Source organism: Columba livia, chromosome Z, assembly GCF_036013475.1.
Source record: "Columba livia isolate bColLiv1 breed racing homer chromosome Z, bColLiv1.pat.W.v2, whole genome shotgun sequence".
NCBI lineage: Eukaryota > Metazoa > Chordata > Aves > Columbiformes > Columbidae > Columba > Columba livia.
Window position 1 is genome coordinate 84,518,516 of NC_088642.1, and position 15,230 is coordinate 84,533,745.

At 59.8% G+C, this 15,230-nt stretch overlaps 1 protein-coding gene across 1 annotated transcript in view; it reads left to right on the forward strand.

Moving 5' to 3' along the window:
- Positions 1-10,960: 10,960 nt before the first annotated feature.
- PAX5 (paired box 5) overlaps positions 10,961-15,230 on the forward strand; it is a 146,564-nt gene continuing 142,294 nt past the window's right edge. Inside the window, 1 exon segment of the mRNA XM_065046608.1 lies at positions 10,961-11,155. Within this exon segment, the coding sequence (XP_064902680.1) occupies positions 11,110-11,155 (46 nt within the window). The 5' untranslated portion in view covers positions 10,961-11,109.

Below are 15,230 nucleotides of genomic sequence, written 5' to 3' on the forward strand. Positions count from 1 at the left end.
TCACCATGACCACTTCTCGAATCACCGGGGTACAGATGAAGTAAGCCCACTACTGGTATTGGTTTGGTTTGTTTTTTGGGTCTTTTGGGGTTTTTTTAATAATAATACTGGGAGGAGGAACAGGAGCCTGTATGTAAGGTGTTTTTAGACCTGTGGTTCTGGTAGAAATGATGTTTGCTGGTTAGTGAGTGTGGTTTGAGGAAGGTTTGGGGTGACAAGAAGCTGTCCTGCTCACGCTCTGTCTGGAGCACGCAGTGTTCTTGCTGGCCGGGCGGTGGGGGTGGCCGGGTGGGTGGTGTGTCCTCTGCTCCGGACGGTGCTGGCGGTGCCGTCTGCGGTGCAGCGGTGCCCAGTGGTGCCGGCTGTGCTCACAGCACCGCTCAGGATGCCTGTGCTCGCCCCGCGAGCCTCTGGTCATGACAGTCATTGGAACATTTGCTGTGTGTAAGTGCCGCTCCTGCGGATGAGCTGGTAAGAGAACCCCCAGTCCAAACTGCAGGTCACCAGCTGCAGAACTCTAACGTATTTAGTACAATAAGAAGCATTTTCTTCTAGCGTGAAGCCTTCTTTTCTGCTGTTAGCTTTGCGTGCTCAGGAGCTGCCTCTAGTAGCTTGTCCTCTGCAGTTTTGCAGATACTAAATGTATTGCTTTTTCCAAGGAGAGCTGACAGCCTGGTGAGCATCACGTGGGCCAAGTGGTGGAGATTTTAACAAAAGGTGTGTCAAAACTTGGAAGAGCAGAGTGAGCAAACAGCAGTGGAGAGTTCCCACAGATCTTTGTCTTGCTCACCTCACAGGTTCATGCTGGAGTCTTTTTGTAGGTCTGGCAGGTCTTAGGGCACATTGTGCCCTGCCCCGTAACCCAAATGACCATCTAGGATGGGACCATATGTGAACCATCTCTTCCATCCCAAAGCCTTTCTGTTTTTCAGATAGAGTCCATTCTTCCCCCTGTAAACTTCCCTCACTGTCCACCCAGCACTGGTATTGTTCCCTTCTCAGGCTTGCACAGACTTTTCCTTGAAGTGTGAAAAGAGCTGGTGGCCTCTTCCTTCACAATGGTGGCAAGTTCCAGCTGCTTTGTGCCATGGGCGAGGTTGGACTGTGCGCCAGGACGGTTCCTCTGGTCCTGATGCTCAGGAGGGGAGCAGAGAGAGGCAGCCCTGCCTAGGAGCAAGGTCCCTGTCACACTGGAGCTTCCAGAGAGGTCTCCCAGCCGGGCAGCTGGCACCGCGTCCGCAGAAACAAAGGGTTAACAGCGTCTGGTGAGCTTTGCTGCAAGACTTCTGCCCCTCCCCCCACCCCCAAAACTGGTTGCTGTCTTCAAAATAATGCGTGTTCTACGGGACAAGAAATAGAGACAAAACTAAAATAGCAGCATTAATGAGCGAAGTAAATATCAGAGCAGAGCTGTAAAAGCAGTGAGGAAATTCCCCTAAAGAATGTTTTGTTCCGCTTTAGTGACACGAGATACAAAGGTTTGTCCGTGCAGTCCCCATCATGACGAGGCTGCTGGAGCCCCGGTGACGGGAGCACGTCCTGTGCTGGCGGGAGACTCGGCTCACCGGCACCGCTGCACCCCGGCGCCGCAGCCCCACCAACGATCTGCTGGGGTCTCCAGCCCCAGAGAGGAGAGAGGGTAGATTTCGGTGGAAAACGAGCCCTTTCTTCCTGCTTGAGCAGCTGAGTGGGCAGCAGGTGCCGCGGGGCTGGTGCCGCCCTGGGACGGCAGCCGGTGCCAGCGCGGGCTGCGGCTCTTCCCCCGCGTCCGGGCCCGGGTACGGTGAGGTGGTGGAGCCGCGCTGCCCACCCCAGTTTTGTCCTTTGGCGAGGCAGCCTGTGTTCCTGCTCGCAGGTGTTGCCCGATCCGGTGCTTGACTGAAATATTGTATTTTAAAGCAAGCAAGGAAATTCTTCAGTTTTTTTTTCCTGCAGAACATATCACAAGGTAAATGGCTTTTCATGGCGGTTATAGCTATATATTGAGCAAACAGGCTAAGTGTTATCTCACTGCTCTTTTTTAATTTTCTTCTTATTGATTTCAAAATTTAACTAAAAAAAGGTTTCAATTACAAGACAACCTTTTTATATTTCACACTTAGTAATTTTCATACAGCTGTGTAATTGGAGGTAAGCAGTATCTGGAGTTAATGAAATAGATTTCTGTATTGTTTTTAGGGTCTCCAGTTGACTACAATTCACTGTGTGATAAAGAGCACAGTGCTCTGTCACCTGCTCTAAACAGCCCCCACCCTGCAGAATTAGAGTGAATGCAGATAAAGAAAGAAATTACACTAAAAATACCTAAGGAGAGGAAAAACCCACAACCTTGTGTGTTAATTGTTCTCAAAGGAAGGCAGGGACTGGAAGCACCCCGGCCTGTTGCTGTATGCAGCCACGGCAGCTCCGGGTCCCCGCGTCCCGCACGGCTGGTCCCGCAGCGCTCGGGGTCCCCGCGTCCCGCACGGCTGGTCCTTCAGCGCTCGGGGTCCCCACGTCCCGAACGGGTTGTCCCGCAGCGCTCGGGGTCCCCGTGTCCTGCACGGCTGGTCCCGCAGCGCTCGGGGTCCCCATGTCCCGCCTGGCTGGTCCCGCAGCCGCTTGGGGACGGTCCTGCGTGGCACCGCGGAGCCGCGGCTTTTGGTCCTGCGGGACGGGGGGTGCCCGGCCCCACCGCAGCAGTGCCGGGGCCAAGCAGGTTTTGCTAGCACAGCCCGGGGGCCGCTGCTGCCTCTTGAAGTGTTTTTCGAGGGCTGGTGGTTTGAAACACTGCCTGGCAGCGCTTCCAGGTGAAGAAATGTTCTATTCTGTTTTATGCTGTGTGTAAGTTACTGTGAGGCTAATGGCTTGGGTGCAGGTGAGAGAAACACAGGGAGAGCAAAAGGGAAGGAGCTGATTCTTGAAATGAAAAGGCAATAAGCCTTCCAGACCTTTGAGATTAAAATAACCGATGAAGTGCAGATGTGGTGAACCTTTCCTTTATTGTTTTTATAGTTTTACTTGCTGGGCAGCAGAGGTTTTCCTCAGTCTGCCGTTCGTGGCAGTGCCGCCCGGCGCCGTGCCGGGCAGCAGCGCAGGCGGAGCCCAGCGGCAGCGGCTGCCACAGGGCTGGGGAGCAGAGGCGGGAGGCGCGGGGGGAGCAGGGGGGCTGGAGCAGCCCCTGAGGACCTGGCAGAAGGCAAAACAGAAGAAAAGGTCCCTGGAAAAGCATCCGTGCTGAGCAGAGGCAGAACTGCAGGACCGAGGTTTTGGCCTGTCTGACCAAACCGTGCTGGCCAACCACCCTGGGGTGGCCCTGGCGATGGTGCGGTTCTCAGCACCCGTCCCGCTGCCAGGGGATGATCCCCAGTCTATTAGAGACCATTCCATCTGGATCCTGCCAGGACCTGCCGGTGGAAACCCTGAGCAGCAAAACAATAGAACGAGAGCAGAGACGGCAAGAGACGTAATTACAATTTTGGGCATCACAGCCAGAACATACGGCCTCCACGCAGGCCAGCCAACGTCATTTGCTCCTTCCCGGGATCCGAGCGAGCCCGGCTGTAGGTGCTACCCCGTGTTCTCTCTGCACAGCACAGGTGACCCTGCACCACTGTCCCCAGACCCCCCCAGCTGCGTGTCCCCATGTGCCCTGCCTGCAATGTCCCTGTTTGTGCACCGCAGCACGGGCCCGTTACGGGAGTTATTGCACAGGCCGCTCTGGGATTGTTATGAACCGTTTGTCTTCGGTCGGCTCAGCTCCCCAGGGACAGCTGCAGTGCAGACCGGAGGGGAAGAAGATGCCAAACCTGCCTTTTGGCTGCGGCTGGTTCCTGGACATACACTGTGACACACACTGTGTGACCGGCAGACCTGCTGCAAGCAAGACTGTTCTGCCATGTAGGGACCTTGGGAAGTGTTTTTGGCTACAGATATTAAAAGAGATTGAAAAACCCAACAAACTAGGGAACTCCAGCCTGTCCTGTCAAAAGATCATCTACTTGTCCGCAGTAGCGGGGGAGCGTCTGAGTTACCCGGGTGGTGTTCTGCAGTCAGGAAAACCTGGCAAATGGCTGCAGCAAGTCCTTTGCTTTCCCCAGCCCCTGGTCCCAGCAGCCCACGTAAGAGACAAGTCCAGCACCCCGGCTGCGCGCCCCGCTCTGCACCGCCAGGCCGCCCGCACCGCGTGCCTGACCGGCGTCTCGCCCGGCGCCACTGTCAATGAAACACTTCCTGGGTTGTGACAGCGTGGGGTTTGCTCTGGCGATTAGCATGGTAAAATGTGCATTTAAATGTTGTGCATCTACCGGTGTGGGTCCTAAAAGTATGGAAAGAAACCTTTCGGCAAGCCATTGAAACACCTACTAGGTGCTGTGATGCATCTGATAAATATTCCAGGGAACATCTGAAATCTCTTACGCTGGTTAAAAGCAAAGTATGTTAAGATGAAAAATCCTTTGGCAACTGGGATTTATAGCAGCATCTATTTACGTATGTGGCGACATGTTGCCTGAGAGATGTGCTTACTTAACAATCAACCAGTTAGCCAGGGAGGAGCAGCAGAATATTGAACTGTGTGTCTGTGGGTATTAAACCCCTGATCTAGAGAGATCCTGAACAGAGCAGGGCTTTAAATACTGACCAGTTTCTGATCTTGGCCGTTTATTTCATTAGAACTAATTAATTATATTTGGAGGCTGTGACTTGCCATCTTTTTTTTTTTTCTTTTCCCAACCAATAGGGTAGAATCAGTTTATTAACATGGAACTTAACCTAGGAAAGATAACAGTTAATATCACGTGTGTGTCTCCTTTTCAGCCTTGAGAAAGACTCAGATTTCTTAACCTCCTGCTTGCATTTTCTGGACACTTATGTCTAGCAAAGTCTCGCTTAATCAGCTGTATTTTCCTCTTCCCTGGCAATTCTTGGAAACAGCTGTTTAGCGATTTAACTTCCTGTCTTCCAATCTACCTCTTCTTCCAGCAGTTCTCAAAGCAAAGGAATCAATTTGACCTTTTCCAGCGTTTTAATAGCAGCAAACACAAAAGTTACATCACAGGATGAACTTGGGTTTAAATCTTTGTTCTTGACTTTCTTGAGAGAGACTGGAAAAGAAGGCATTGTGTAGTTGAGTCGGCTGCTTTTGAGCTAGAACTCCCATCACGAAATCCTCCTCCTTGGTTTCATTCCTGTGCAGCATCGCCAACATGGGCCCCTCTTTTCAGAGCCCCCACTGGAGGCTGCAGTCAGAGACAGAGAAACAGGGTGTGTGACTAAGCAAGCTGTTCTTCAAGCTTAACACAGAAGTTCGGTTACAACCTGCCTGTCAGGGCTCCTCATGTGCCAGGCGCGCGGGGCACTGCTGAAGTCCCGGCTCGGTGGCAAGGGGTAGGACTTGAGGGAGCTTTTTCACCACTCCCTGGCCTACAGCTGCCAAGATGTGGTTCCTGCTCCGTGCTCTGCTCAGATCGATGTGGTTCCTAGCCGTGCTCTGGGTCTCCTGTGTGCCATGGGGCTCAGCCTTTCCCTTCTCCCACATTCCGCTGGGCAGGCTGCAGCTGCCCTGGCAAGGCAGGGGCTGCTCTGCCCCCCAGACACCATGGCCCTTGGGCATCCCTTTGCTCTGCACTCTGGTCCCAAAAGCAGCGCTCATCCCTCCTCTGCTGCTGCACCGAAACACGCGCTTTGCCTTCCCGAGGAGCTGCTGAGATGCCTTGCGGGATGCAGGACACCAGCTCTGCCCTGGCAGCTCCTTGCCTCAGCCCTTCCGTGGGGCTGGACCCGGAGCCGTGGTGCGGGGCCGGGGAAGCCCGCGCTCTGCCGCCCAGCCGTGCTGAGCTCCCAGGGGGCCGGGCCCTCACGCTACCGCGTCACTGCAGTAATTTCAGAGGGTACGGTGGGGTTTCTCACAGAGCGCGCAGGAAGAGGCAGAAGCCAGCATCTGGCGCAGCTCGGCCTCCCTCGGATGCTGGCTCATTTTCAGTTGTGCATGTAAGCGTGTCACCAGGCCAAAAGTTCTGCAAAGCTGGCTTTTAAAACCGTGTCTTTTTAACTATCAAAATAACCACACTTGAGATCAGTGAAAGTGACTGAGAGAGGACTGAAGCGTTCACTGTGGCCCTGAACCCTTCCACACCAGGCTGATAAAACAGGTACAAGCAGGGTGTAGGCTATTCATTGCTTTGATAAACTAGATTGCTCTTTTGCTTTGGCACAAATTTATCTCCAAAAACGCAGGCTCTACTCATTGTATGGTTGTGGGCTGAAGAAAAAAGGTCTGAAGGCACAAAAATGGGTGGTGAGGATGAGCCCTCAGGGCGCAGGACAGTGGAGCTGGGGCAGCCCGTTCAGAAAGGCGTTTCGGTGCTGCCTGCTGCCGGGCAGCAGCAGCTCTCTCTGCTGAGACACTCGCAAGGGCCCCAGCGTGCTGCTCGGCTCCGGGTACAACGGGCAGCACTCGTGAGACAGCGGAGAGTGGTACGTGAGGGGAGAGCAAAAGCAACAACGCATATTGACTGAAAAAGAGAAGTCTCTCGGCATTTCCTGCCCACATCTCATGCTCTCAAAAATAAACCCCCCGGTTTGTTAGCCACGCCACCTCAGCTCTGCCCCCTCACTAGACCAGCCACACTGGGAAATGGGGCACTGTTAAGTTTGTTGACATCTCTCCTCATGAATCTCCGGTTGCTGGATCATCATCCGGGGGACACAGAGCGCTCCTTCCGCGTGGACCGCCCGAGCAAACGCCGCTGCCCACGGGAGGCGCCTGCTCCACGCTCTCTTCTTTCAAGCCTCATTTCCTGATGGCTTCCCATGGACAGCTCTCTAAAGATCACTGAGGATAGCAGATTATGCTGCCCAAGTGCTCCCAACTTTACAGAACTGCTCATCTCACACCTTTAAAATTACTTCAAACTGATTAGGCTACCGCTCTCAGAACTCAGTTTTATCTCTGGGAACATACCGGGCCACGACCACCTCTAGATCTCCCGTATTTTGAATATAAAATTACAGGCATCGCAGGAAAAAGAGGCTGGTACTGCAGAGAAGTAGTGGCTATTTCGGAAAGAGTGAATCCCCCACCCTCTAATCCTGCCTAGGCTGAAGGGTAGATCGTAATTTCGAGCAGTGCTTCCCCTCCACACATTTGGTATTATTATATTTTACAGAAATTGGAGAAAACACAAATAACTTTAGAGATGGCATGTGGCTTTGAGCACTCTGTGTAACCCTTTGCTCCTCCACTGCCCCGAAATCATGATTAACGGCACCTCGGGGAAGGGCGGCTGCCCGAGGAGCAGGGCACGCTGGCATCCACGGGAGCAAGGTGATGCCAGCACTTGGCTCTGGCACTTCCATGTGTTTTGGCTGCAGAATGGTTCTCCACAAGCCTTGAGCAGTGCCTGGGTTTGCAGTACGTGTGTGAGCGTTGTGGGATGGGGGTTATCCTTTCCCTTCCTACCGTTCTGCATCAGAGATAAAAGCACAAAAGTTTAGGCCAGGTTTATCGTTTTCTCATTGCTGCAGGGAATGCAGGCAGTGACAACTGTCCTTGGAAAACTCCAAAAGCAGTGTCAGGTTTCTGCTGTGCCACCGTTTCATGTCTTCACTGTATTTTTGTTTGCCTCTTGCCGTGTACAGAAAGCTCAGAAGCACTCTAAAGACGGTCCGGAATGGTCAGAGACGCTTGTGACTTTGCGGTGGGCTCCCGAGTGTCCCTGTCGTGGGGACTTCAGCCACGGTGCGATTTTGCACCCCAGCAGAAGTTGCTCCTGGGAGCATCGGGAGTCGTTTTCCAGTGACCGTTCCAAGTAGAGCCCACTTGAGCGGCTGCATCCCGGCTCTTTCCAGACCCACTGACAGCAGAAACGTTCCCCTGTGTGGGAACGGCAGGGGCTTTCCCCGGGGGTCCGTGGGGCCGGGCTGCCCGGTCACAGCGCAGCAAAGGCGAGGGACGGGGTCCCGGGTGGACTCCCGCCCCTGTCATCCCGCAGAGCGCAACCCCGCTGCTGTGAGCACCATGCGGTCCCGCAGCCCCGCTCCTCGGGGTGCAGTGCAGGCCTTACCCCAAACGTCGCACCCCAGAGCAGGCCCCCTCCGCGGAGCCCTCCACGCTGTTTCCGTTAATGCGCTTGCCGGGATGTCCTAGCGGCCCCGGGGCTGTGCAGGAGCGGCCGCGGGGCCAGACGGCGCACAGCCGCAGGATGCCGCGGCCCCGGGGCCACCGGGCCGGACTGCGGGCCAGGCCAAGGCAGCGCCTGTGCGGGCGCGCGGCGGCGCACGGCGGGCACGGCCCGTGCTCGCAGGCGGGGAGGTGAGTCTGCGGCTGCACATCCCGCAAGGCCGCACATCCCGCAGGGCTGCGCACCCCGCGGGGCCGTGCATTCCGCAGGGCCGCGCACCCCGCGGGGCCGCACATCGCGCAGGGCTGTAAATCCCGTAGGGCCGCGCACCCCGCGGGGCCGCACATCGCGCGGGGCTGTAAATCCCGCAGGGCCGCACACCGCGCAGGGCTGCGCACCCCCCGCAGCACACGCGGGTGGCCCCGTGCACGTCCCCGTACCGCCGGCCGCGCCGGCCGCCCTTCGGGGCCGTGCCCGTTCTGCCGGGCCGGGACCCCGTTGCAGTCCCTTCGCCGCCTCCCCACGCTCCTCCTGGGGCTCCGTTGCCGAGGCGGGAGGGGATGCGGGAGCCCTGCGGTTTGTTTTCAGGACAATAAAGTGTTTTTCGTTCATTTCGCTGCACGCGGTCACAGAAGCGCTCCCGGGCTCCTCGTTGCTGCCGGGGCCGTGGGCCGGCGTGTCCGGGAGAGGAGAGCATCTGGAAGGATGGGGGTTCTGGTCTTCATTTTGCTGGCTTATGTGGGGCTGCCTCTTCCCGAGGCAGCGCCGCAGGGAAGGACCATCCCAGGGCGGTTGTTCGCACGGCGGCTCGCATCGCGGGAAGCCGGCTCTGGCCGCCGGTTATTTTTGTGTAAGCAAATGAGAGCGAATAAACGTTGGTGAAAAGGGAAGCAAAAGAGCGAGAGGCAGGAGCCGGCCTCTCTCCAGCCGCGCTGCTGGCGGGGCAGAGCCAGGCGGCCAGGGGTCCCGGTGGGCCCGCCCCGGCCCAGCTGCGGAGCCGTCCGAAGCTGCCGGGTTGCCGATCCTGGGATGCAACGGTGTCCGAAGCGTAGGGATGGGCGGGAGGGAAAAGGGAGGTTTTGGAAACAGCGTGGCGCCCATGTCAACTCCCAGAAGGGCCCGGGGAGAGGGGCTGCGCCGGGAGAGGCGGCTGGGAGCCCCTTTACCGGCCTCGCGTCCTCAAACCCGCAGAACCCGGCCCGAGAGGAGCGGCCCCTGCCCGCCGTGTCGCAGGCAGCGGGGGACCCTCCCGCCAGACCCCCGCTCTTCTCCTCTGCCCTCGGCCGGTCGGCACCGGGCCGCGGGTCCCGTGGGGACGCCCGGTTTCACGGGAGCAGAACCCACTCTCGTCCCCCGCCCGAGGACTGGTTAAATGTCTGGGCGGGTTCCCTGGAAGATGGACCGGGCGGCGGCCTAGGAGGCCGCGCTCGGGTGGGAACGGGTGAGGAAAAACCCACGGCCGCAGGCGCCGATGGGCAGCAGGGCAGGCAGGGCGCCGGCAGGACCTCTCTGCGGGCCGGGTTCACGGGGAGCTCCCCGGCGCTGATGTTTATTTTTTCCTTTGGGAAGGGGAGAGCCGTTTTGTTTTTTGTTTTTTGTTCTTCTGGGTTTTTTTGTTTTGTTTTGTTTTGTTTTGGTTTTGTTTTTTTCCCCAGTCGCCTCTGTTGAAAAATAAATATGGGAGCGATCGAGGCCTTGTGAATTCGCCCCCTCCCCTCTCCCCGCCCTCACTCGCGCCGCCGAGGCCTGCAGGACTCGGCCGTGGGTCTGCAGCCGCTGCTCGGTACAGGCGGAAAACCCCCGAGCACACGGGACGTGGTGGGGGGAACCCGAGGGGACCCCCAGGGCCGGGAAAGAACAGCCCGGACCCCTCCACCATCTCCATCGGACCGCTCGCTCCCGATGCCCGGGCTCGGCTCCGGCCTAAGGGCTGTTCGCGAGGGCGAAGGGCAGGGCCGGGGGTGATGCGGGGCGCTGGGTCCCCCTCCGCCGCCCCCCAGGCAGTGGCAGGCGAGTCCCTGTCCCGCCCCCGCGGCCGCCCGGCCCGTCGGGGAGCGCGGCCCCAAGGCTGCGGCGTCACCCCCCAGTTCGGGAAGGGGAAGTCGGTTCTGCTGAGAAGTTGGTGACGGGCTGGGGCTGGCGGAGGCAGAGCGGGCAGGTGCCGCTGCCGGTGCCGCTGCCGCCGCCGCCGCTCTGCAGCAGCCGGCGGAGCGCTCGGGGGGCGGCTGGTTGCGAGCAAACTTTGATTCCTGCTACAACAGATGTCAGAGTTTTCCTGGGTTTTGGCTGCGTCTGGGGACATCTTGTGATGTTTTAGAGAACAGGACATGATCTCACATGGCGAGGAGCTCTTTAGGTTCTTAATCATTTCACGGTTCCTTCAGAGGCTTTTTTCCACCTAAAACGTTTAGTTTCAGCTCAGTGATCAGCTGCAAAAGCTCGGCGGGGAGCGGAAGAGTTGAATTATTCCAACCTGCGAGAGCCTCTAAAAAAATAAAAAAGGAAAGAAAAAAGGAAAAGAAGAAAAGGAAAATAAAAAAGAAAAGAAAGAAAAGAAAAAAAGAAAAGAAAAGAAAAGAAAAGAAAAGAAAAGAAAAGAAAAGAAAAGAAAAGAAAAGAAAAGAAAAGAAAAGAAAAGAAAAGAAGAAGAAAAGAAAAGGAAAGGAAAGGAAAAGGAAAAGGAAATAAAAGAAGAAAAAAGAAAGGAAAAGAAAGGAAAAGAAAGAGAAAAGAGAAGAGAAAGGAAAGAAAAGAAAAAAGGAAAGGAAAGAGAAAAGAAAAGAAGGAAAGAAAAGAAAAGAAAAGAAAAGAAAAGAAAAGAAAAGAAAAGAAAAGAAAAGAAAAGAAAAGAAAAGAAAAGAAAAGAAAAGAAAAGAAAAGAAAAGAAAAAGAAATAAAGGGAAAACAAACAAACAAAAAAGAAAAGACAAAAAAAAAGGAAAAGGCGATAACCACACGACGTGGAAAGTTTTCTCTCTGTCCGGTCCCGGAGTCCTGAAAAGCCGTGATGGAGTTGGAGAAAACCTACGCGACCCCCCGGGCCGGCCGCACAGGTAGGACGCGAGTTGGGCTCCGCGGGGAGCCCGGCGACCACGCTGCCGCGGGGGACGCCAAGACCCATCGCCGCGGCCCGTCACGCGTGGGCCGCGGCGTGGGGCAGAGTCGGATGCGGAGGAGCCGCACCGGGACCGGGGCGGGCGGCGGGGCTGGCCCCCCGTGGGACCTTCGGGGCGGCGCGGGGGCTGCCGAGACCTCCGTGTCGCGCGGTGGGTTCCCGCGCAGCCGCCGGGGTTGCCCGTGTGTCCGTCGGCCCTACGGCTGTGTCCGGGAGAGCGAGGGGACCGGGACCGAGTACCGACGAGAGGCCGCGGAGTGCTGTGTCCTGTGTCCCCGCGGGGAGCGTGGCGCCGACGTGTCCGTGGGACCGGGGGCGAGTGTGGGCGCGGAGGCGGCCTTGCGGTTCGGTGGCGGAATGCAATTCCGAAGCGATCGATGGCGCCTTTTATTAGTTAAATCGCCTGAATAATCGTTTAATCGATAAAGCTTTCCATGGCGGCTCGCCGCACCGGGCCGGCGGGCACAGCTCGGCGCCCCGAGGCCTCCGCCGCCGCCGCAGCCCGCGGGCACCGTTGTGCCGCCGCATCCCTGCGGGGTATCGGGCGGGGGGCGCCTCACCCGCGGTGTCCTGGAGAGGAGGAGGAGCGGGGTGAAGGCGGGATGAAGGCCAGACAGGGAGAAGTGCTGACCCTGCCCCCCCGCTCTCCCCCCTCCTCGCGGGCCGGCATGACCCCGATCCCTGCGCCCCCCTCCCAAACTCTCCCCAGGCCCGAGACGCAGAGCGGCGGAGCGGGGCGGCCGGCCCGACGGCCCGGGTCTCGGCTGTGGGGCTGAGCGGGAACCGGCCCTCGCCGCCCCGTCCCAGCCCCGCGGCCGCGCCCGGCAGTTTCGCGTTCAACGAAAACTCACCCGCCCCGCGCCGCCTGGGCGGCTGCAGCGGCCGACAGTTCCCCGCCGTGGCGGGGGGTCCCGGCAAGGCCGTGCAGCAGCCAAGGCCCCGAGGGCGCGGGTGCCGGGCTCAGAGGGGCTGGCGGCCGTGGGGCGGGGGCAGAGCTGGCCCTCGGCGGGGCGGCAGGCGGGCAGCGCGGCGGCGGGCGGGGGACGTGAACTGGTGGCTGGAATGGGAACACGTCGGCCGCGGACGCTGTGGCTCCAGTGCCGTAGCGAGCCCTACGCAGGGCCGCCGAGTCCCTCCGCGACCGCGGGCCGCGCGGGCGGGCGGAGGCACGGACCCGGATCCGACCGGGCTACTCCGGGCCCGCACCCACTGCCCCCACTCGCGTGGCGAAACCACGGCCCGGGCCGCGCTGTCCAGACGTCGGGGGCACCAGCGGACCCCGGACCCGCCAGCCGTGGGGGATCCCCTGTCCCGGGCCGCCCCCGGCCCCGGTGCCCCCCTCCCACGGTCTCGCGTGGCTGCGCCCCGCCCGCTGAGGGCGTGCGGCCACGCCCCCCGCCCCCATTGGCCCGCAGCCCGCCAATAGGCAGCGGCACCGCCCGGCGGCCAATGCGGGGCGCCGGCAAGTTAACTTTTGCGATTGGCCGGGGCGCTGAGTGACGGGCGGGCCCCGCCCGCCGCCGCCGCCGCTGTCCAGCCGCGCGGTGCTGAAGCGCCGCCCGCCGCGCCTCCTCCGCGGGCGCGCTGGGCCGCGCAGCCGGGCCGAGGGGCGCGGCGGGGCCGGCGGGCGCGGGCGCGGTCCCGGGGCGGTGCCCGCCGCAGCCGGAGAGCCCCCGCCCCGCCCCGCGCGCCCCCGCCGGCCCGCCCCCGCCCCCGCCCCCTCCGCCCGCCACAACCCCCGCCGCCCGCCGCGGGCCGGCAGCGCGCCGGGCGCACGGCCCGAGCCAGGCAGCGCCCCGGCACCCGGCGGCCGACGGCGGGCGGGAGGGGGCGGCTGGGGCCCCGCGGCCCGGCGGGCGGCGGCGGCGGCGATGGGCGCGCCGCGGCGGCGCCGCGGGTCGGACGGCGGCCGCTGACGGGGCGGCCCGGTCCCGCGGGGCCGCGGCGAGGCGAGGCGAGGCGAGCCCGGCCCCCGCCCCGCTCCCCGCCCTCTCGCACACCTTCCCCCGCCGCTCCCCTCGCTCGCTGCCGCCCCACCCGGCTCCGCGAGTTGCTGTGAGCGGCGCGGCGGGGGGCGGCACAGGCGGAGCGCGCCGCCGCCCTGGGACCGAGCCCCGCGGACGGGGCGTCCGCCAGCGCTGCCGTCTGCCCCGGCCGTCGCCGCACAGCCGCCGGCGCCGCCAGCACAAAGAGCCGTCGAGGAGACGGCGGTGGGCTCCGGGCCGCCGGACTGAACCACCCGCCGCTCCGCGCCCAGCGCCGCGTCGGAGCCGGGAGTCCGTTAGCCGCCATCCAGGGAGCGGCCGGGGGCAGAGCGCAGCCCGCGGCGGTCGCTGCTCGCCCCCTCGAAGGAGTGACCGGACATTGCCGGAGACGCTGGGAGCCGCGCTCGGCCGCCGCTGTCGGATACCGCGGCCCCGCTCGGGGCGGGACTCTTCGTGGGGTTTTTTTTGCCTCCCCCTCCTTTTTATTTTTTTCCCCTCCGGCTGTCTCCTCGGGTCTCCTCCCCCACCCTCAGTCGCGAGCGCTGCCGGCGAATCGAGATCAGCCCGGCGAGGCCGCCCCGGCCCGGACCGCTCCGATGGAAATACACTGTAAGCACGACCCGTTTGCAGCAATGCATAGTAAGTAGGCTGATAGTTCAACTTCTCTGACACGGCCGCGAAGGGCCCCGCGCGATAGCGGACGGCGCCGCCGGGCCGGCTCTTCCCCGCCCGCTCTGGGTCGCCGAGGAGTCCGGATAAACGGCAGCCCGGGCTGCCGCCTGTCCCGGGCGGCTCCGCCGTGTCTTTCCCCGGCCCGGGCCGGCCGCCCGCGGCCGCCGGGACTTCCGTGCCCCTTCGGGAAGCGCGGCCGCGCCTCGGGGATGGTTTTGCCAGCGGACGGACGGCGGCGGGATGCTGCGGGTTAGCGGTGTTGTCCGCGGTTTTTTTCCCGTAGAGAAAGAGCCGATGCAAATAGGTGTTTCAATATACACGTAAATATACACACATAGTTTACTATATGTGTATATCTATCTGTATATATTCACGCACCCTTATGTATGTAGTTATATATGTATATGTGTATATATATTTTTTCCCCGTACATAAGTCTCCGTGAAGAAAGCCACCCGGCATTTCTGACGAACAGAAAAGTTTGCTATACGATATTCTCACTCTATTTCAACATTTTGATATTCGTTAGTTAAAAACAACGAAAAATATAAAAGGCAAACAAATACGAAGGGCGCGGGGCTGGAGGGAAGATTTTTTTCTTTCTAACCATCGAAGAAAGACAAAACGGTTCCTGCGAGCTCCGCGCCGGGCAGCGCGGCAGAGGACGAGCGGGCAGCAGAACTGGTTAAGTTAACAGGTCGTGGGTGCTGGGCTTGGCTCAGATTTGTTGTGCTTGAGAGGTCGGGGAAGACTTATCCATTAGCACAGTGTTATGTGAAATGACATCTTCTCTCACGGTGAGTTAAACGCTGCATTACGGCGAGAGATTGCGAGAAAATTTAAGGTAGAACTAATCTCATTTCCCGGTGCACCGCAGCCCTTTAGCTAGAAGAAATTTGTTTTCAAAATAAACGATCCAAAGAAACCTTCCAGCGCTAGAACTGGAAACACCCCTCTCTTCGTCTTTCTCTCTCCCGCTGTTTGTCTGCCCTCTCCCCCCAGCTCTGTTCGTCACACGGTTTTGGGGGTGTCCGGAGCGGGGGGCGGCAGCCGGTAATGCGCTTCTACACGCCCACCCGTGAAAAACGAACTCTTCTTCCCGTGGCAACGCGGCGTTTTAAACCCGCGTTTATTTCTCTCTCATCATTGAACCAAACCACGTTTTTTAAAGGCGAACTTTAAGGGCAGAAAGCCGGCGGTGCGGGACGCGGGGGTACGCGGAGTGGGAGCGGGACGTGGTGCTCTCGGACCCGCTGCCCACGGGGGACGCCCTTCCTCCGGGGGGCTGAGCACCCTCGGCGGGAGAAGCCGCGGCGGGTTCCAGCGACGCCCCCCATCATTCGCAGCCGTAGAAAA